This window comes from Saimiri boliviensis, chromosome 16 (assembly GCF_048565385.1).
Source record: "Saimiri boliviensis isolate mSaiBol1 chromosome 16, mSaiBol1.pri, whole genome shotgun sequence".
Lineage (NCBI taxonomy): Eukaryota > Metazoa > Chordata > Mammalia > Primates > Cebidae > Saimiri > Saimiri boliviensis.
Genome location: NC_133464.1, coordinates 63,625,395 through 63,648,479, shown reverse-complemented (window position 1 = coordinate 63,648,479; position 23,085 = coordinate 63,625,395). Strand labels below are relative to the sequence as shown.

The following is a 23,085-nucleotide window of genomic DNA, read 5'->3' as shown; positions in this document are numbered from 1 at the left end:
GCTTGAATCAACGTCAAATACCCACAGGGATCAGGCAGGTAACTCAATGAAGTGAAATACACTGCATGGACGTCACAGGGATTGCCACACACTGGAAAACACAGGTATTATCTAACGGTAGCAGAAAGAATGTAGGCTTGTTCAAGAGAAACCAGAAATCTGGATTTTTATGTAAAAAGCTATCTGATTTTTAACATACTGGCAAAGTTTTTTCAGTGAAATATCATGTTGATTAATCTGCAACTGACTCATCCAGACATCACTAATTTACAACTTCTGGTCTATGGCAAGTTTGCAATGTTTGTACAGAAACACGGAAGACACTCCAACTTCAGAAACATAATAACTTTAGCACGTACAAAGAGTGCAAAAGACTTAAGAATGCTGCAAGAACATAAAGAAGGAGCATACAGTTATAATAAAAAGATCATTTAAACACATAAAAATGGTGAAATATTACTGGCACATATGGAATGAATGATTGAACAGTAACAATAACACTGAGAGGCTAATAATAAATCATGCAAAATATTGAAATGGGCTTGATCTGTGTAATCATCATCGTTAGCTAGAAACTAGGAAGAAATCTTGGGTGTGGTAAATATTGGATGTCTAATGTTAATTTAGAAGAAGTCTAGGAATTTTGAGTAACATATCATGATGAATTGCTTCTAAAAGTTGTTGCAAGGCCTGTATGATTCCATTGGTTCAAAGCCTGTTTCACCAAAATTTGTGTTGGGGCTCCAGTGCAGATTCATCCTCCATTCATTCATTTGTTCAACAAATATTTCAGTACTTACTGCATCTCAGGTACTTTTAGAGGCACTGGAGATGTAAGGGCATAAATAAGACAGAAGTTCCTGACCTTATGGAATTGACATCCAGTTGAGAGAGACAGACAATATTTAAGATAACTAAGTACATATTAGATAGTAATAAGTCTTAGGGAGAAAAAAATTAAGGCGCAGAAGGGGAATCTAAGTCTGTGTGTGTTTATGTATTTGGGGTTGAGGGTGATGTGGATTGGATATTCTTTTTTGAGATGGAGTTTTGCTCTTGTTACCCAGGCTGGAGTGCAATGGCGCGATCTCAGCTCACCGCAACCTCCGCCTCCTGGGTTCAGGCAATTCTCCTGCCTCAGCCTCCCAAGTAGCTGGGATTACAGGCACGCGCCACCATGCCCAGCTAATTTTTTGTATTTTTTTTTTAGTAGAGACGGGGTTTCACCATGTTGACCAGGACGGTTTCGATCTCTTGACCTCGTGATCCACCCGCCTCGGCCTCCCAAAGTGCTGGGATTACAGGCTTGAGCCACCGCGCCCGGCCCTGTATATTCTTGATGATGTTACCAGGAAAGGCCTTTCTGAGAAAGTGACATTTGAATAAAAACATGAGGATGGTGAGGGCAGACAGTTAGGGAAAAGAAGTGGAGCAAGCCCTGAAGATAATCAAGGGTAAGAGAATTCCAGGCAGAAGGAATAAGTGCAAAGGTCCTGAGGGAAGAGTGTGCGTTTCATTTTCAAGGCCAAAGAGAAGAGGTAAAAGAGGAGTAGAGTAGTAGCAGATGAGGTCAGAGAGGCCTGATCACACAGGGTGTTGACTTTTACAACAGGGGAGGTAAGAAGACGTTACAGGGAGGGTGGTCTCATCAACAGAGTTATAGGATCTGATATACATTTTTTAAAAGATCTTTCTGACTGCTGTGTCATGATTAAACCAAAGAAGGGTGGGCCAGGCGCAGTGGCTCATGCCTGTAATCCCAGCACTTTGGGAGGCTGAGGTGGGCAGATCACAAGGTCAGGAGATCGAGACCATCCTGGCCAGTGTGGTGAAACCCTGCGTCTACTAAAAAATGCAAAAATTAGCTGAGCATGGTGGCGGGCGTCTGTAACCCCAGCTACTCAGGAGGCGGAGGCAGGAGAACCTCTTGAACTTGGGAGGCAGAAGTTGCAGTGAGCCTGGTGACAGAGTGAGACTCCATCTCAAAAAAAAAAAAAAAAAGAAAAGAAAAGAAAAGAAAAAGAAGGGCAATGTTAATGAGACAAATTGGGAGGCTGTTGCAATAATCCAGGGGAGAGATGATATGGCTTGGACCAAAGTCTTAGCAGAAGAGATGGAAGTTGTTAGATTTTGCGTACATTGTGACAGTAGAGCTGATAGGATTTGCTGACAGATTCTTTGTGGCATATGAGAAAGTGAAGAGTTAAGGATGAATCCAAGGCCTTTGGCCTGAACTACTAGAAGGATGGAATTGCCATTAACTGATATGGAGAAGACGGGATGAAGATCAGACCTGGGGACAGAGAACTGCAGAAGTTCAATTTTAGACCTGTATATTGTCTAAGAGTTTGGAAGAATGAATGCTTTGAGGAAGATGGTATAATGGCTGAGTAATATTCAAGGCTAGTGATAATCAGTTTAAAAATATTTTTCTTTTAATTAACTTTTGATTTTGAAATAATTTCAGAATTATAAAAATGGTGCAAAAATAGTTAAAAGAATTCCCATATACCCTTCACCCAAGTTTTTCAAATGTTAACATCTTAACATTAATACTGTACCATAGTATAATTATCAATATTGGGAAATTATCATTGATCTGACATTATTAACTAAACTACAGACCTTTTTCAACTTTAATAGACTATCCTATTAGTGTCATTTTTCTGGACTAGGATCCAATCCATGATCCCACATTCCATTTAGTTATGATGTCACCTTAGCCTCCACTAATCTGGGACAGTTCTTCAATCTATCTTTCACCATCTTGACACATTAGAAAAGGTCCATCATAGAACATTCCTCAGTGTGGGCTTGTCTGTTTCCTCACAATTTAATTCAGGTCTCCATTTTTGGCAAGAATAACACATTAGTGATGTTGTTCTCTCTCTCTCAGCACATCATATTGTGGGGTACATGATGTCTGCAGGCCCCCACCCCCACTGTAAAGTTATGATTTTTTCTTTTTTAACTAAACAGTAGGTGATTGGCCAGGTGCAGTGGCTCACGGCTGTCATCCCAGCACTTTGGGAGGCCAAGGCAGGCGGATCACTTGAGGTCAAGAGTTTGAGACCAGCCTGACTAACATGGTAAAACCCTGTCTCTACTAAAAATACAAAAATTAGCCAGGCATCGTGGCAGGTGCCTATAATTACAGCTACTTGGGAGGCTGAGACAGGAGAATCACTTGAACCCAGGAGGCCGAGGCTGCAGCGAGCCAAGATCTCACCATTGCACTTCAGCCTGGGTGACTGAGCAAGACTCCATCTCAAAAAAAAAAAAAAAAAAAAAAAAAAAAAGAAGTAGGTGATTACAAATTTAAAACAAGGGCATTCCATGTGGGCTTTCTCCCACTCTATTCAGTTCCACTAGTATGGGTATGGAGTTGGTGGAGAATTGATTTAACATTGTGGTTTATTAAATGAGCACCTTAAAGTGTAACCTAAAACAGTTGCAGATGTCATCCAAGAGGAGGGTTAACTGTCTCAATAGATTTTCGATGTAGACCAAAACAATCAATTATATTAATAGAAAGAATGTCTGATAGATTGCATATGATCTCAAAGGAGGAAAACAGACCTGATTTCACAGACTACCTTCTATACCCATCTTTAGTCGAAATGCTTCTGGGGACTTCTGAGAAATACTCCTTAAATCTATTTTAATCACTAAGGATTTAAACACAAATGTATTGGAAAATAGCCTACTGAAATCTAACAAGTCCATAAGTAAGGAGGTTCTAGATTTTCATTAATGCATCCAACAAATTCTTACTGAACAAATATCTAAACCAAAACTTGAACACCTGGTGTAAGCTACAGGTGATAGAAAAAATTTAAAATATATCAAGTATCTAATTAAAACATCCTAGAACTCTGAAAAGTCAGAAAGCAGGACTATGATTAATTATTCTGAACTTCTGATATAGGAGATGTGCCTAAGCATTTTTCTTAAAATCAGATCTAAAACTACTCTGTGGCTTTAGCTGTATACTCTCAAAGAAATGTAGAGATTAGAGGCCTGAGGTGAGATGGGAAATACACTAGAACACAAGACAAGAAATCTTGAAACGAAATTTGATTGGGTTGCAACTTACGTGGCTAAGTCAAACTGGGATAACAAAGTGCAAAGGCCTGGGTCCCAAATCTAGTCCCTGGGTTTACGGTCTTCTTAATCTCTCTAAGCCTGTTTCCTTCTTAGGAAACAGGAAAAGTAAGTAGTACTTACATCGTAGCATAGTTGCAAGGCATAAATGAGGAAATGCATGGGGAGTACTTAGCATAATCACGATCACACATGTTCTAAAAGTGCTAGTACTAATATTTAATCATTTTTATTACTATAATTAATGATTAGTCACCTTTCTGTGCTTAATTTTCCATATCTCTAGAGTGAGGAGAATTAACTAGACTAGAATGTCTCTAGCATGAATACATATATGAAAAATTGTCCCAGACTTCCAGAGTTGTCTTTACCTATTTCTAACACATAATCAAACAGCACACTTGGGGTAAGCTGCTAGTACAGTTAGACCATAACTATAAATCCAAAATAAGCCTAAAATTAAGTTCAAAACACACAGGAAAAATCACACTAAGATTTCGAATGAGGTTAGTGGTGACTTTCTGGAATTGAATTCGTGCTTCGCCCTGTGAACATGGTACGGACTCCCAAGGCCCAGGGTGGCCTGCATTCGCTGCCCTGTTACCTACCATGCATTCTGCAGCAGTTCAATTCCTCTGCTTTGCTTTCTTTGAACTACTGCTACCTCAGTGATGTCATCTGGCCTTCACTTTGCATAAACTCATAATTCAGTCAGAGCTGGATCTTTCCTCATTCACCCTTGAAAATTAAGAGAATAACTTGGACTCAATTCCAGATTCTTCTCTTAATGCAGATCCTGTAGCTTCCCTGCTCCAGATCTTCCAGTAGCTCCCAACTGCCTGTCAATATCCTAACACTTAAGGTCCTCTCAGACTTAGATTTCTAGCCTCACCTACCCAACTTCTGTAGTGAAATTGGAGCATCTACTAAGCATCCCTTTAGAATGTGTTAAGATTTCCTTAGTGGCCAATCTTGGTAAAAAGTTCAAGTGTACTGAAGAGGAATGTGTGTTCTCTATTTATTGGATAAAGGAATCTATGTATCGATCAGATCAAGCATATTAATTGGGTTCTTTAAATCTCCCATATCCTTAGTAATCTTTTGTTTGCTTGAGCTTTTACTTTCTAAGAGACACATACTTTAAAAAAAAAAAAAGAAGTTCTCATTTTAGAGGTAGACTTATCAATAGCTCCTTGTCATTTTGTCATTGTTGTTTCTAATATTTAGAAGTTTTGTTGTTGAGTACAGTCAGTCATATGCTGGCATATCATCTTAATGAATCATTTCTTGGATCTTTAAGAAATAAGCCTATTAGAGTCCACTTTGTCCAGTATTAATATATTGTTTGTCTAGCCTAGGGTCAGCTTCCTTGATCTGTTGCAGGCCAGAGTATGGATTCTCTAGTCCCTGTTTCAGAGAAAGGGTCTCAATTTTGAGGCATTCAGATTTATGCAGGGTATTTTATTATGGTTCTCTGCTTGCTGCAGACTAGGGAGTTCATCTCCACTTCCCATGTAGGTAGGACAATCCTAGTTCCGTACTCCTAAAAAATCAGACACCCCCATGGACCACCATGACTTCATCTCTGGCCCATTTCACTGATATTTAGTTCTTTTTTCTACCAAAATCAGGGATTTCCTTTTCTGTTCATCTCAGCTACATATTTTATCTGGCATTCCTATGTATTTTGGGTGGACAGGAGGCCATCAACATCAGCACTAGTGGTCACACAGACTGAAAGTCTTTGAACTGATTTTTAACTAACTCAACAAACTATACATGCTTGAATGTAAAATGACTTTGTTCACATTTTATATATATATATGTATGTATATATATGTGTGTGTGTGTGTGTGTGTGTGTGTGTGTGTCTGTAAAGAGCACCAAAATCACTTTAGTCAAATCAGTTATATGTAATTATAATAATAACAGTAGTGATTGCGGTACTTCCATTATATGATCAGCTTTTAAATTATCATTGAGAAAAAATCATAGTTGACATTTATTGAACATTTTCTGTAATCCAGGAACTGTGTTGAAGCATTTTGAGGATGTTCTCTTTTAATTTTCACAACTCTGTTTGGGGTAGATGCCATTATTGCCTCAATATTACAGATGTGGAAATTAAGACTTGCAGAGTTAAGTTCACCAAAGTCATATAATTGGTAAATGGTGATGTCAGTAATCAAACCAGGTCTATCTGACTTTAGGGTCCACATATGTAACCACTACATGCTTCATTTTACATAGCCTCAGTAGACAAACTGGGCATATTGTGTATCTGTAATATTTCTTAACAATCATTAGGGATCTCTTAAAAATCATATAGGGGCTTGGCATGGTGGCTCATGCCTGTAATCCCAGCACTTTGGGAGGCTGGAGCAGGCAGGTTGCTCTAGTCCAGGAGGTCGAGACCAGCCTGGGCAACATGTCAAAACCCCATGTCTACAAAAAAATTTTTTAAAAATTAGCTGAGTGTGGTAGCATGTGCCTGAAGTACCAGCTAATCAGGAGGCTGAGGTGGGAAGACTGCTTGAGCCCAGGAGGTCAAGACTGCAGTGAGCTATGATCATCCTACTGCATTCTATCCTGGACAACAGAGCAAGACCTGCCTCAAAATAAAAGATCGTTGGGGGAATAAAAAATACTACCATGTAAAAATGGACAAGGGACTGGGATAAGCCATTCACAACGGAACACACTTAGTAATAAACATATGAAAGATGTTTAAACTCATTAATAATCAAGTACTAAGTACAATTAGATGCTGTTTTCTTTCTGTACTGCAAAAGAAACAGTTAACAGAGTGAAGAGACCACCATGGACTGGAAGAAAATATCTGCAAAACATATACTGGATAAAGGCTAACATCCAAAATATATAAGGAACTCCAACTTCTCAATAACAAGAAAACAAATAACCTTACTAAAAAATGGGCAAAGGAGTTGAATAAACATTTCTCAAAAGGCAACATACAAGGTCAAGCATGGTGGCTCATGCCTGTAATCCCAGTGCTTTGGGAGTCTGAGGTGGGAGGATCTCCTCAGCAGGAGTTTGAGATCAGCCTGGGCAACACGGTGAGATTCTGCTCTACAAAAAAGTTTTAAAAGTTAGCTGGGCACAGTGGTGGGTGCTTGTAGTTCCAGCTACTCAGGAGGCTGAGGTGGGAGGCTCGCCTGAGCCTGGGAGTTTGAGGCTGCAGTGAGCTATGATTGTGCCACTGCACTTCAGCCTGGGGGATAGAGCAAGACCCTATCTCTAAAACACCCAAAACAAACAGTATAAAATGGCTATAAAGAGCATTTTACTAGTTTCAGAAGACAACATCTTGATCTTACCTCTGACTATGGCTGTGTGACCTCCCCGGAGGATACCCACTTCCTGTGCTTCACCCTGTTCCATCAAGTCTGTCCCTTCTACTTGAGAGAGGTGCTATAAAGTACCAGGAAGAAGGGTGTTGGTTAATCTTTGTGCAGATGTTTCTGAAGGGCAGAGGTCGTCTGAGGGATGTCGAGAGGTCAAGCAGGAGATACGGGCCTTCCATTCTGGTTAAGGCCATTCCCTTCTGGGGTTCCTTAATCCTTTAGCCAGAACATGTCAGCAACTCATTCAGGAAGTTCTAGCCTTTAAAATCCACATCTCCATGACTGTAAGAAGCTCTTAAAGCCTTCAAAGATCTAATACTTTTACAGCTCACAGAAAACATTTTTCTTTGACTCTTCGCCCCATGAAAGTAAGCATGGAACATAAATATATTTATTAAGAAATATACTAGGCAGGCTGGATGCAGTGGCTCACGTCCGTAATCCCAGCACTTTGGGAGGCCGAGGCGGGTGGATCAAAAGGTCAAGGAATCGAGACCATTCTGACCAACATGGTGAAATCCCGTCTCTACTAAGATACAAAAATTAGCTGGGCATGGTGGCACACACCTGTAGTCCCAGCTACTTTGGGAGGCTGAGGCAGGAGAATTGCTTGAACCCAGGTGGTGGAGGTTGCAGTAAGCCAAGATGGCACCACTGCACTCCAGCCTGGCGACAGAGTGGAGACTCTGTCTCAAAAAAAAAAAAAAAAAAAAAAAAAGAAATATACTAGACCAACTAACTCTAGTCCTCCGGTATGGGTCTAACAATCATAGCCATTCCAAGTCATCACAGCTCGTCTTACAGTGCACAGTACAAGATTAGCAAAACCGGCCCTTCTGGTTTTTAAGTAACTGATTTCTATTACGCAAATGGTGCCAAACTGGATTTGTCACACTCACGGTTCCACTTTCAATCCCTGTGGTCTATGTATCACTTTAACTCTTTTCAGATAGCTGGTGTCATCACTGACCCCATTAGTGCCGTCTTCTTTTTACCTTCACCGGGGACATCAAGTGTCTCACAGCTATGTACTGCCAATGTCCTCAGTGAGTGAGTGTACAGGGTGAGGTTCTTTGTTTTTTCTTTTCCTGAGTAGGAACATGTGCGTAAAGTGATATACCAAGCTACAAATGCTCTGGAAGCAATCCCTTCTAATGCTGTGAGTCTGGGGGTAAAGCAGGGAGTTGGGAAGAAAGGAACGTCCTGGCTTCCTTTGCTCCCATTGAGAGCAGTGGTGACCCAGAGCTTCCACTGGGCCTGATTCAGATGGTTTTGGAAGTGTTGGCATGTGTAGTTTCTGGGCACAAGGAAGGTACCCCAGCAAGGGCCACTCAAGTTTTCCATGAGAAACCTTTCCAGGGCAAGGTATCATCCAATGGGAAGCAGAAACATAGACTGTCTCAAGGCTGAAAACACCTAAAACCATCTGGTTTGGTGGTTTGCATGCAATCTCTTACGGCCATAGAACCTCTTCTTCAAAAAGCAGAGCCTAGTATGTCAAACTCATATAAGCACAGTTGCCTTCTTGGAATTGCAGTGGAGAGAAGAATAAAGCCCCACAAACTGTCTTCCCCATGGTTTCTGAACAGAACTGGATATCATATTATCTTCCTTGGCTGGGTATTACCTCATCTGGAAAACCTGGCAAAGGAAATGAAGAAATTTTCTCCTACCTGGGGCAGGGTGGAAAGAGAAGCAATGTCCTGAAATTTTAATTCAACCCTGATAAAAGTTGGCATCAAAACATATTATAAAGTGGAGATTACAAGTGTTGGAAATACAGCAGAACTCTCAACAACATACTAAACTATGTGATACTGAAACATAAGTTACACTTCTAGTTGTCTAGTTTTGGTATAAGAAATAACAAGTTCTTTATCAACACTCAACACACAGAATACAATTCGTCCTTCCATGTCCTGCCCTTACTCCCATACGTAACTTTTAGCCTCATACACTTATGAATCAAACATATACTCAATAGTACAGTAGGTATAAGCAGAATGCTAGGTTTGAAAAGCAAATCATGTCTACTGTTTAAGGTCGTAAGTTTACATTAGAATGAAGAATAAGTCATTACAAAACGTTTTTCTCACTTGCAGTTCTAATTGCTACAGGTGTTTGCTATGGGCTGAACAGAGGGCATGCAGCTCAGACGCTATTGATTGGGTACATGTTCCTCCTAAGTTTAGGACTAAATCCCAGCCAGAACAGGAACTCAGGAGGCTCATCTACCAAAGTCCAGTGTGCGCATTAGAAAAAAAAAACTAAGAAAGATCATGTGCATTTAAGACCTTTCCCTCCAGTCATTCAAAGGAGCTTCACATTGTAGCCCCTTTTCACCTTTGTTAGGCACACCAAGTGGCCTGGAAGATGCTGAGAACAAAGGGGCTTTCTTCCTTGGGTTACCGGTTGAAATTCATCATGGCTGCAGCCCAGCTCAATCAATGGTGACAGCATCTCGAAGACCCAGCTCACGTTGGGGAGAGTCAAGGCCTCCTTACATCACTGTACCAGGACTCTTTTGGGCACAAGCTGTCCCACTCCCACAGCTCCTGTGCTGCCCAGAGGAGTATAAAGACCAGTGACAGAATGTAAGACACTGTCTAGAGCACAACATTTGTGCCACAATCTGAGAACTGCAAACTAGAATTGCCAATATTTGGAGACATTAGGAAAGTTAAGTGTGACATTTTGTGGATAAATTTTGTGGATACATGCCCAGGATTTATAGCCTGCCAATATTTCAATTAACATAAACTATCATCACAGAAAGCAGGGGTGTGGACATTGGAAAACTGGGCTGTTTGTTTCATTTTAAATTTTCTTTCTTTCTTTCTTTCTTTTTTTTTTTTTTTTTTGAGACGGAATCTTGCTCTGTTGCCAGGCTGGAGTGCAGTGGCCCAATCTCAGCTCATTGCAACCTCCGCCTCTTGGGTTCAAGCGATTCTTCCGCCTCAGCCTCCCAAGTAGCTGGGATCACAGGCACGTGCCACCATGCCCGGCTATTTTTTGTATTTTTAGTAGAGATGGGGTTTCACCACGTTGGCCAGGATGGTCTCGATCTCTTGACCTCATGATCCGCCTGCCTCGGCCTCCCGAAGTGCTGGGATTACAGGTGTGAGTCACTGCGCCCGGCCACATTTTAAATTTTCTAACAACATCTACTGTACACTGACTCTGTGGCTGGCAGAGAACTAAGCCCCTGACACAGATTATTTCTTTAACACCTCACAAGTCCCTTTGGTAAGTATCATTTTAACCCAATTTTACAAATGAGGAAACCCTGGGGCTTAGGTTAAGCAGCTGGTCCAAGGGCACAGAGCTGACAAGTGGCAGCAAGATGATCTGAACCCAGCTGAGTTGCGTTGTGCTATGCTCCATGTGCTTGAAATTTGAGGTAGATACCAGCATCCTCAATTAATGTGATAGTTGTGAAGCTAAAACAAAATCAACATTTAAAACAGTGCCTTCCACATAGTAATGAACATTTCTCATGCTTAAGCGCTTAATAATAAGGAAACAAATATCATTGAACTTTTTTGGGTGAAGGACACAATCATACAATATACACAAATACCTAATATTAACTGGTTGCAGAGAGTCTAAAATAATCACTGCAGCTAAAGAAAAAAACCGAAAATTGTTTCTGAGAATAAGGAGTGTGAATAACCACCACTATTCTACCAAAGCAATATAATAAGACACTTAAAATTAAAAAAAAAAAACAACCTCAAGTAGTTATAATGCAGATAAGTAGAGTCTTTGGAAATGATTTAAAATTTAATTTCAATGTCTAAACTATAAAGCCTCAAATGAATCATTATAAGTCATTTTAATAAAGTTTAAAGTTTAGCACCTAGTGAAGCAACTTATGCATAGCAGGTTTCCAACAAATGATTCTGGAATGAACGACTAAATTCATGAATGCACTTTTAAAAACAGACATTTCCTTTCCCTGTGTTTGGATACTTTTTTAAATTCCATGATGAAGGTTGCATGACATTTCCTTATCGGTAATTTTAAAAAAAGTAATCCCAGGATCTCCAGTTCAAACAAAGGAAATAACTATCATCTTGAATGACAAAAGGAAATAATTGGCTTAAAATAATGAAAAACAGAAATAAGTTTTTGTCTTTACAGTGAGATGTGGGGTAAAAGGAGTAGCAACTTCTTCAAAATATCTTTATTCACATTTGAGAAAATATAAAACTATTCTCTAGGCAACAGCATGAAAACAAAAACACACGAAATAAATGGGTACATTTAAGCCACTGTGACTGGTGAAGAAATTTCCCTGTACATATAATTAATATATACAGGTAAATTCAGAACAAGAAAACACCTCTTTCTCAAAAGCATTTTAGTGCCCTGGGTTACTCTGGAGATTCAATAGTTGAATGAATATGTGCTCAAAAATAACTGTTCATTTTTTAACAGTACTTTAAAGAACTAATATGAACATAAAAACACAAATTACTCCATTATTTCCATAAGGGAAAACATTAGGTTAAAACTACAATGGCCAAACTGTTTAGTAAAACTCCATCCTATTTTAAAGGTAAATAAATAAATAAGAGATAGGTCGATGGAAAATAATGAAGATGTCTAGCAATACTTTTTACATCATTTCAACAGAACCAACAGCAAATCTAAGGTTCCCCAAGCATTTCCCACATATTAGGGAAATCAATAGCATTACCTGCGGAGTGCCTGGGGTTGCTTTTGCATAAGGCTTTTATCTCATTTTAGCAACATTAAAAAAAAAACGCAGGATGTCTATAACCTTGGCACCCATCATTACCCTGGCATCTTTAGTACAATTTGCTAATAGAGTGAAAGTACTGTGGTTCAGTTTGGGAAGCTTCTTCATAAGGTTCTGCCAAACTGCAAAAGAGATGGAATAAATAAAAAGGCTGACTGTACATACATCAGAAAAAGCAGACCCTTAATATCCAGGAGGGAGCGATTCATTATGTCAAAACACATCATTATTATACAAAAAAAGAAAGAAAACTGAGAGGGTAATATTTTCAAAAACATAAGAAATATAAAATAATCTAAATTGAATTTCATTTGTCCTGTCTAAACCTATCCCACACTGATATGTCATTTCCATAGACAAAGCATGTCAGATGTGTTAGAATAACATATATATATATATATAAAACATATCAAGCCATGAATTTAATTTTCATAACTATCTCATTTGCCTACATGTTTGGTACTAAGTGGTAGAAATAGTTAAGTAGCAGAAGACAAAACGTTTACACCTAATGAGATTACATATTAAACCACCCTAGGTTTTAGTCTCATACTTGCTACAAGAAATCTACAAGGAATGAAACCTGGATGCCTGCGGATTCCACGTGTGACAAAGCATTTTTTCGAAAAGCATTCAAAAGGCTTACTTTCGACTATGCAAAACTAAGCATAAAGTTTAAAGGCTAAACGTCAGTCAGTAAAACTGAATTCCAGTAGTTCTCATGGCTCCAATGAACTTGAAGAGCATAGGTATCTGACTCAATTTATACACTGATATTTTTTATGCTTAATAATATAACATTTTTTCACATTTACAAAATATGCACAATATATATTCCTTGAGACTAATCTTAGCCATGAGATCTGCCTTTTGTTCTCAGCTTTGTATTTCTGAGAAACTAATGAATCTATGGTGTAGACACAGCAAAAGCAGAAATAAATTCATGGTCTGGGGCAGCAGTATAATTGGGACACAGTAATCTTACAAGGAAAAGAAACAGCACACTAGTACTATAAAGGAAAACAAGTTGCATAATATTTTCCAGAGTCCGATTACTTTTTGTCTGAACTTTTCTACTTTTTTCACTGATTGTTTTAAAATGTGTTTGCTACTAAGGAGAAAAAGGAAGACATGGTTATGGTGTGAATCTTGAAAGATCCCCAAAGCTAGAAAGATTTATACCGAGTCTTTCATTTTCCAACGTCTGTTACAAAGTTCCTGCACTTGTACTTTGAAAAAAACCAAATCTGGAAGGAAACTCTAGTTTACTTTCTGAGTTGGGATTTCCCTATCTATCAGACGAGTTCTTTCTACCGCTCTTTCCCCCCTCAAATCTCCAGAGAAACACACCCATTTTTGCAAACACACCACTATCTATCGCTGCACACACAGGTTCATCAACACCATGACAGGCGACACGTCACAATATGATAACCAGAACAGTGAGAAATGGGTTTGTTTTACAGCCCGCTAGGATCCCTAATGCCCTTATTTCTACACAACCCAGCCTCAGCCAGGAACTTTAAAGGATCAGAAAGACAAAACAAGTTGCAAGAAAGGAAGAGAAAGAAAACCGAACGCCCGCTTTTCGAGAGCACTGCAAAATTATCCCCGGGACCCGGCTGCGCTCAAGTGAAGCATTAAAGAACGGCAGCCCAGATTCTAGACACCCAAGATAAGCATCGTGTAAAAGAGAGAAGTAAATAATAAATAATAATGGTCACTGCCATTAAGCATAAGAATAGTAATAACAATTGTCACCACGGCGTTCCGTACCGCAGCTGCACGTGGAGCCGGCTTCTCCTCCGGCCCCCGCAGCCCGCAGCCTCCCCTACAGTCCACAGCGCGGCGGAGGAAGGCGGGAGGGCTCCGCGCGCGCTGCGCAGTGGGCGGGGCCGGCCTCTCCCGGCGCCCCGCGCCCCGCCTGTCTCGCCCCCGCGCCTGCGCGTCCGGTGGCAGGGAGGCTCCGCGGACCCGGGTGAGGTGTGTCTCCGGGTGTGTCTCCTTGGCGTCCTAGAGGGTGGGGCTCCCTGACGCTTCCTCAGGAACAGCCCCCTGCAGGAAGACCAGCGACCTCGCGGGACCTTTACCTCTCTGCCTAAATTCTGAGGGAAAGGAGACGGGAGACGAAAAGCCGGTTGGTTTGGGAAGCGTCTGTGTTTGTAAAGGGTTGTGTGAGAGTCCAGCACTTCTAGGCAGCTCTTTGAATACTACAGAAGGGAGATTTCCAGCATCGAGTGGAACGTACGCTTGTGTGCAGTTATCTTTTGGCGGTAAACGGCCCATTTGTGCAGTTCCAGAGTGTTCAATGGAATAGTGCCGTGCCAGGCACTTTTGTTGTTGCCCTGCAAACTAAACGCACATTTTTGGGGGTGCATCTTCTCACATCATTTCTAAACAGTATGAGCTGGGATCCAGCAGTCCTGGGAAATTTCATTCCAGTGAAACCTATCTTATTTTAACATTGAATGGTTTTGGCTCAAGCACAGTGGTTGAAAAACCATTATAGAAAGAAAACGTGTATGTGAATGGTTAGATATGGTGGGTCTTCAAAAGCTTATGTAATGAAGGGATCTTCTACAGATTTCTGACCAGATTCTCTTTCTACATTTACAGTGATAACATTTTGAAGAAAGAGAGGGAAAAAAAATGTCATTTCTACTATTCTGAAAAATCGGTATTTACTAGAGGAAACAGCATTGGCAAGTTGAACTTTGTACTAACATGGAAAATTGTAGAATGATTCTGGGTAGTAATACACCTGTTTAAAAAATTCTATGTTTACTTATATCCCTAAATTTTAACTGGATTCTTTCTATTAATAGAAGTTTTGAAGAATTGTTTTCTTATACTTTTTTCCATAAAGGAATTCTGCTTGAAATCAGTAAAGTATTGGTACTGAACGATTTTCATTAAGATGTACTCTAAATTCTAATTATTTTTCAGCAACAATTCAAACATATTCAAAACCTTTTCAATTCTCACTTAAACCAAGGATTATGAAAAACAACACTTATTATTCATGAAAATGAAAAAGCCCCCTCTACTTCTTCGAAGACCCTTACCTCCAAAATTCACTAAGCCGACTTTACATAAAAAAAAACCCCGTACAGGTATGTGTATTAATCAGATATGTGTATTCACATTTATGTATTTTTCTATAGAAATTCCTTGACTTGCACAGCCCAGAATCACAAGAAATACACTCACTAATAAGTTACAAATGTTTGTTGTCAGATGATAACATCCAGTTCAATTCTACAAGTACAGTTGTTGATACTCACTGGTGGACTTGGTAGGTTCAAGTTTACCTCACCGTTGAACTTTACTTGTAACCCAGAATTGGTACTCATCGGGGTTTCTCAGTCATGCAGATATGTGCAGAGCCCTGAAAAATTTGAGTCATACAACACACATGCCCCCAGCTGAGTTGGAACAAGGCTGCCTCTGCCTTCTTGTTTCAGCTCTCATATTGTAAACAGGTACTGTTTTCCCCGTATGTTCAGAGCTGTGTTTCTTCACTCTTTGTGCTTTTAGTTAGTAATTTCGCTGTGGACCCCAAGCATAGTGTTTCCAAGCAGGAGAAAGCTGTGATAGGCCTTACAGAGAACAAGATATGTGCTAGATAGGCTTCCTTTAGGCATGCGTACAGTGTTGTTGGCCCTAAGTTCAGTGTTAATGAATGAACTGTATAAAAGTGTCTTTAAATAGAAACACATATAAAACAAAATTATGTGTTGATCAGTTGTTGAAAATGTTGAAACAAGAGGTTTTCAGGAACCTAACCCCGTATTTCTCCTAGGAGAAATGGCTCAGTAATGGGTAATTCATTGCTCGTAGAACAGAACTACTGCAAATAACGAGGACTGAATATATTTAGTGAACAAAAACAGACCTTACCAGTTCCCTTCTGGTAAATTAGTTACCCCTGGTGGGACAGTGATTATAACCAATCAATCATATAAATAAATGCAAAATTACCCTGGGATAAGTGCTATGAAGTAAAGATGAGCCACTTATATAACTATAACTTTATATAATTCTTAATCCTCTATTTCTGTATATGGTTTCTAGTCCCTCCTTATTATAAGCAATAAAATTAGCATATTTTTAAATTTTCCCCTTCTCAGTCTCCTCGTCCATCTGACTTTAGTTAATTGCAGTTTTAGTGTCAACATTTATACTATTCAAATATACCTAGTCTATAACTTGATTTATGATATTAAACTATTATTTTTTGCCCTGTGGCTATTAAAGATGTGTAACTCAACTTACCTGTACTACTGCCACAATTTCCTCTCCTACTATCTCTCCCAATTTTTGTTATATGATTTTCTACATCATCATTTCTGCATTCCTATAATGTTCTATATTTACAATGTGATCTGTAATAATGCTTACAGTATGTAGATTTGCAGCTCACTATCAGTTATCTTGTCGTTTCTCTATTCATCTTTTGTTTGAAGTTTGTCTTCTAGCGCAGAATTTCACAGCCTTGGCACTATTGACATTTCTGGTCAGATGGTTTCTTTTTTTCCCTGGTGGGGAAATCAGAGCTCTCTTGCTCCAAAGGCTCTTGTCAGAGTGCTTTGCACACAGTAGGTGCTCAAAATTTTGTTTTATAATTTCTTCTAAAAGATAACAGGTTACATGTGCAGAATGTACAGATGTGTTATATAGATATACATGTGCCATGGTGGTTTGCTGCTCCTATTGACCCATCCTCTAAGTTCCCTCCCCTCACCCTCCACCCCCGCAACAGGTCCTGGTATGTGCTGTTTGCCTCTCTGTGTCCATGTGTTCTCAATGTTCAGCTCCCACTTATGAATGAGAACATGTGGTGTTTGGTTTTTTGTTCCTGTGTTAGTTTGCTGAGAATGATGGCTTCCAGCTTCATCCATGTCCCTGCAAAGGACACGATCTCATTCCTTTTTATGGCCACATAGTATTCCGTGATGTATATGTACCACATTTTCTTTATCCAGTCTATCATTGATGGGCATTTGGGTTGATTCCATGTCTTTGCTATTGTAAACAGTGCTGCAATAAACATATGTTTGTTCATGTGTCTTTATAGTAGAACGATTTATATTCCTTTGGGAACATACCCAGTAATGGGATTGCTGGGTCAGATGGTATTCCTGGTTCTAGATCCTTGAGGAATCGTTATACTGTCTTCCATGATAGTTGAACTAATTTACCCTCCCAACAACAGTGTAGAAGTGTTTCTATTTCTTCACAACCTTGCCAGCACCTATTGTTTCCTGACTTTCTGACTTTTTAATAATAGTCATTCTGACTGGTGTGAGATGGTATGTCATTGTGGTTTTGATTTACATTTCTCTGATGATCAGTGATGTTAAGCTTTTTTTTCATATGTTTGTTGGCCATGTAAATGCCTTCTTTTGCGAAGTGTCTGTTCATATCCTTTACCCACTTTTTGATGGGGTTAGTTTTTTTTCTTGTAAAATATGTTTAAGTTCCTTATAAATTCTGGATATTAGACCTTTTGTCAGATGGGTAAATTGCAAAAATTTTCTCCCATTCTGAAGGTTGCCTGTTCACTCTGATGGTAGTTTCTTTTGTTGTGCAGAAGCTCTTTAGTTTAATTCGATCTCATTTGTCAGTTTTGGCTTTTCTTGCCATTGTTTTTGGTGTTTTTGTCATGAAGCTTTGCCCATGCATGTGTCCTGAATGGTATTGCCTAGGTTTTCTTCTAGGATTTTTGTGGTTTTGGGTTTTACATTTTAGTCTTTAATCCATCTTGAGTTAATTTTTGTGTAAGATTTAAGGAAGGGTTCCAATTTCAGTTTTCTGCATATGGCTAGCCAGTTTTCCCAGCACCACTTATTAAATAAGGAATTCTTTCCCCAGAAATAGTGTTATTTCTGAGGCCTCTGTTCTGCTTATTGGTCTGTATGTTGTCTGTTTTGGTAACAGTACCATGCTGGTTTGGTTACTGTAGCCTCACAGTATAGTTTGAAGTCAGGTAGTGTGATGCCTCTGGCTTTGTTCTTTTTGCTTAGGACTGTCTTGGCTATATGGCATCTTCTTTAATTCCATGTGAAGTTTAAAATAGTTTTTTTTTTCTAATTCTGTGAAGAATGTCAAAGGTAGTTTGATGGGAATAGCACTGAATGTATAAATTACTTTCGGTAGTATGGCCATTTTCATGATAGTGATTGTTCCTATCCATGAGATAGAATGTTTTTCCATTTGTTTGTGTCTTGTCTTATTTCCTTGAGCAGTGATTTGGAGTTCTCCTTGAAGATGTCCTTCACATCCCTTGTTAGCTGTATTCCTAGGTATTTTATTCTCTTTGTAGTGATTGTGAATGGGAATTCATGATTTGGCTTTCTGCTTGCATATTGTTGCTGTAAGGGAATGCTTGTGTGATTTTTGCACATTGATTTTGTATCCTGAGTCTTTGCTAAAGTTGCTTATCAGTTCAATAAGTTTTTGGGTTGAGATGATGGGGTTTTCTAAAATAAAATCATTTCATCTGCAAACAGAGACAACTTGACTTCCTGTCTTCCTATTTGAATACCTTTATTTCTTTCTCTTGCCTGATTGCGCTGGCCAGAACTTCCAATACTATGTTGAATAGGAGTGGTGAAGGGGCATTCTTGTCTTGTGCTGGTTATCAAAGGGAATGCTTCCAGCTTTTGCCCATTCAATATGATATTGGCTGTAGGTTTGTCATAAATAGCTCTTATTATTCTGAGATATGTTTCATCAATACCTAGTTTGTTGAGGGTTTTTAACATGAAGGGATGTTGAATTTTATCAAAGGCCTTTTCTGCATCTATTGAGATAATCATGTGGTTTTTGTCTTTGGTTCTGTTTATGTGATGGATTATACTTATTGATTTGTATATATTGAACCAGCCTTGCGTCCAAGGGATAAAGCTGACTTGATTGTGGTGGATAAGTGTTTTGATGTGCTGGTGGATTTAGTTTGCCAGTATTTTATTGAGGATTACTGTGTTGATGTTCATCAGGGGTATTAGCCTGAAGTTTTCTTTTTTTGTTGTGCCTCTTCCCCGTTATGGTATCAGGATAGTGCTGGCTTCATAAAATGAGTTAGGGAGGAGTCCCTTTTTTTCAATTATTTGGAATAGTTTCAGAAGGAATGGTACCAGCCCCTCTTTATATTTCTGCAGCTGTGAATCCATCTGGTCCTGGGCTTTTTTTAAATTATTACCTCAGTTTCAGAACTTGTTATTCAGGGGTTTGACTTCTTCCTGGTTTAGTCTTGGTAGATGTATGCATCCAGGAATTTATCCATTTCTTCTAGATATTCTAGTTTATTTGCATAGAGGTGTTTAGAGTATTTTCTGATGGTAGTTTGTATTTCTGTGGGGTCAGTGGTGATATCCCCTTTATAATTTTTTTATTGTGTCTATTTAATTCTTCTCTCTTCTTTATTAATCTAGCTAGTGATCTATCTATTTTGTTAATTTTTTCAAAAAACCAGCTCCTGGATTTGTTGATTTTTTTTTTTTTTGGAGGGTTTTTTGTATGTCTGTCTCCTTCAATTCTTCCCTGATCCTAGTTGTCTTCTGCTAGCTTTTGGATTAGTTTGCTCTTGCCTCTCTAGCTATTTTTTTTTTTTTTTTTTTTTGAGATGGGAGTTTCGCTCTTGTTACCCAGGCTGGAGTGCAATGGCATGATCTTGGCTCACCGCAACCTCTGCCTCCTGGGTTCAGGCAATTCTCCTGCCTCAGCCTCCTGAATAGCTGGGATTACAGGCATGCGCCACCGGCCCTCTCTAGCTCTTTTAATTGTGATGTTAGGGTGTTGATTAGAGATCTTTCTAGCTTTCTGATGCGGGCATTTATTGCTATAAATTTCCCTCTTAACATTGCTGTAGCTGTGTCCCAGAGATTCTGGTACATTGTCTCTTTGTCCTCGTTGGTTTCAAATAATTTCTTGACTTTTGCCTTAATGTCATTATTTACCTAGGAGTCATTCAGGAGCAGTTTGTTCAATAGCCATGAAATCGTGTGGTTTTGAGTGAGTTTCTTTATGCTGAGTTCTAATTTGATTGCACTGTGGTCTGAGAGACTGTTTGTTATTATTTCAGTTCTTTTGCATTTGCTGAGGAGCATTTTACTTCCAATTAAGCGGTTGATTTTAGAGTAAGTGCCATGTGGCACTGAGAAGAATGTATATTCTGTTGATTTGGGGTAGAGAGTTCTGTAGATGTCTACTAGGTCCACTTGATCCAGAGCTGAGTTCAAGTCCTGAATATTTTTTCTGTCTCGTTGATCTAATACTGACAGTCAGGGTGTTAACGCCTCCCACTATTGTTGTGTGGGAGTCTAAGTCTCTTTCTAGGTCTCTAAGAACTTGTTTTATGAATCTGGGTGCTCCTGTATTGGGTGCATATATATGTAGAATAGTTAGCTCTTGTTTAATTGTTCCCTTTACCATTATGTAATAGCCTTGTCTTTTTTAATTTTGTTGATTTAAAGTCTGTTTTGTCAGAGACTAGGATTGCAACCCCCACTTTTGTTTGTTTGTTTGTTTGCTTTCCGTTTGCTTGGTAAATTTTCCTCCATACCTTTTTTGAGTCTGTGTGTCTTTGCACATAAGATGGGTCTCCTGAAGGTTAGTATTGTTATATGTGAATTTGATCCTTGTCATCATGATGCTGTCTGGTTATTTTGTACACTAGTTGATGCAGTTTCTTCTAGTGCCATTGGTCATTATATTTCTGTATGTTTTTCAGTAACTGGTACTGATTTTTCCTCTCCATATTTAGTGCTTCTTTCAGGAGCTCTTGTAGGGCAGGCCCGGTGATAATGAAATCCCTTAGCATTTGCTTGTCTGGAAAGGATTTTATTTCTCCTTCGCTTATGAAGCTTAGTTTGATTGAACATGAAATTCTGGATTCAAAATTCCTTTCTTGAAGAATATTGAAGACATTCCCCCAATCTTTTTTGTTTTGTAGAATTTCTGCGGAGAGGTCTGCTGTTAGTCTGAGGGGCTTCCTTTTGTAGGTGACCTAGCCTTTCTCTTTGGCTACCCTTAACAATTTTTCCTTCATTTCGACCTTGGAGAATCTGATGATTATGTGTCTTGGGGTTGATCGTCTTGGAGTATCTTAATGCTGTTCTCTGTATTTCCTGAATTTGCATGTTGGTCTATCTTTCTAGGTTGGGGAAATTCTCCTGGATAATATCCTAAAGTGTGTTTTCCAGCTTGTTTCCATTCTCTCTATCTCCTGGTACTCCAGTCAATTGAAGATTCAGTCTTTTTATGACGTCCCATATTCCTTGGAGGCTTTGTTCATTCCTTTTCATTCTTTTTTCTCTATTCTTGTCTACATGTCTTATTTCAATAAGGTGATCAAACTCTGACATCCTTTCTTCCACGTGGTTCATTCAGCTTTTGATACTTTTGTGTGCTTCATGAAGTTCTCTTGCTGTGTTTTTTAGCTCCATCAAGTCATTTATGCTCCTTTCTCAACTGGTTACTCTAGTCAGCAATTCCTACAACTTTTTATTAAGGTTCCTAACTTATTTGCATTGTGTTAGAACATGCTCCTTTAGCTCAATGTAGTTTTCTGTTACCCATCTTCTGAAGCCTACTTCTGTCAATTCATCCATCTGATCCTCCATCCAGTTCTGTACCCTTGATGGAGAGACGTTGTGATCATTTGGAGGTGAGGAGGACTTTGGCCTTTCGGGTTTTCAGCACTTTTTGTTGGTTCTTCTTCATCTTCATGAATTTGTCTAGTTTCAGTCTTTGAGGCTACTGACCCTTGGATGGGGTTTTCGTGGGGGCCTTTGTCGTTGTTGTTGATGCTGTTGTTGTTGCTTTCTGCTTGTTTGTTTTATTTTCAATAGTCAGGACCCTCTTCTGTAGGGCTCCTGCGGTTTTCTGGGGGTTTACTTCAGACCCTGTTCATCTGATTCGCTACTGTGCCTGGAGATGTCACTCAAGGAGGCTGGAGAACAGCAAAGATGGGTGCCTGCTTCTTCTTCTGGGACCTCTGGCTGCAAGGGGCACAAAAGTGATGCCAGTAGGATTGCTCTTATATAGGGTGTCTGACAACCCCTGTTGGAGGGTCTCACCCAGTTGGGTGGCATGGGGAGCAGGACCCATTTAATGAAGAACTTTGTCCCTTGGTGAAGAGGGTGTGCTTTGCTGGGCGAAACGCATTTGTCTGGGCTGCCCAGATTCCTCAGAAGTACCAGGAGGAGAGGCTAAGTCTGCTGGTCTGCAGAGACTGGCCACCCTTTCCCCTAGGGGCTCAGGCCTAGGGAGATCTGAATTCTGTCCCTGAGCCCCTGGCTGGAGTTACTGGAGTTCTTTCTTTTCTCCCATAGTTCCATACTTACCCCTATGAACCACTTATTATAACTGTTTACCTACCTAGCTTCTAAACTAAATTGTGAGATACTTGTTGGTAGTAAGGTTTATATTGTATTATTGTACCCCCAGCACTCTGTGTACAGCTGGCACATAGTAGGTATTAAATGTTCATTGAATGAATTGATGAGAACAATAAATATGGATTGTATTATCAAAGAAGGATGGATTGCTTAGGGTTTAAGGTAGACTTTGAAAGAAAAAATGATTTAAATTGGTTGATAAGAGAAGGTATTCCACGCAGTGTGATGAACTTCATGTGAAGTTCCACACATGTGAAATGAAGTCATACATGAGCAATGTGGCCTTTTTGGTTGTCAGAAATAATTACAGTAACTAAGGATTCATATTGGAAAGTAACGAGTCATCACACAAAAAGGTGAAGTAAAGTAGATCCTGGTTCACTTAGATTTTTTTTTTTTTCAGCTGAAGATTTTCTTTTTTTTAATTGCATTTTAGGTTTTGGGGTAC

At 39.4% G+C, this 23,085-nt stretch overlaps 2 protein-coding genes across 2 annotated transcripts in view; one reads left to right on the top strand and one right to left on the bottom strand.

Moving 5' to 3' along the window:
- LCP1 (lymphocyte cytosolic protein 1) overlaps positions 1–14,092 on the bottom strand; it is an 84,571-nt gene extending 70,479 nt beyond the window's left edge. The window contains exon 1 of the mRNA XM_003934354.3: positions 14,011–14,092. The gene's annotated coding sequence lies outside the window, so the exon portion shown is untranslated. The remainder of the gene's footprint in view (positions 1–14,010) is intronic.
- Positions 14,093–14,199: 107 nt separating this feature from the next.
- Positions 14,200–23,085, top strand: part of LRRC63 (leucine rich repeat containing 63) — a 58,768-nt gene continuing 49,882 nt past the window's right edge. The window contains exon 1 of the mRNA XM_010344908.2: positions 14,200–15,347. Within this exon, the coding sequence (XP_010343210.2) occupies positions 15,257–15,347 (91 nt within the window). The 5' untranslated portion in view covers positions 14,200–15,256. The remainder of the gene's footprint in view (positions 15,348–23,085) is intronic.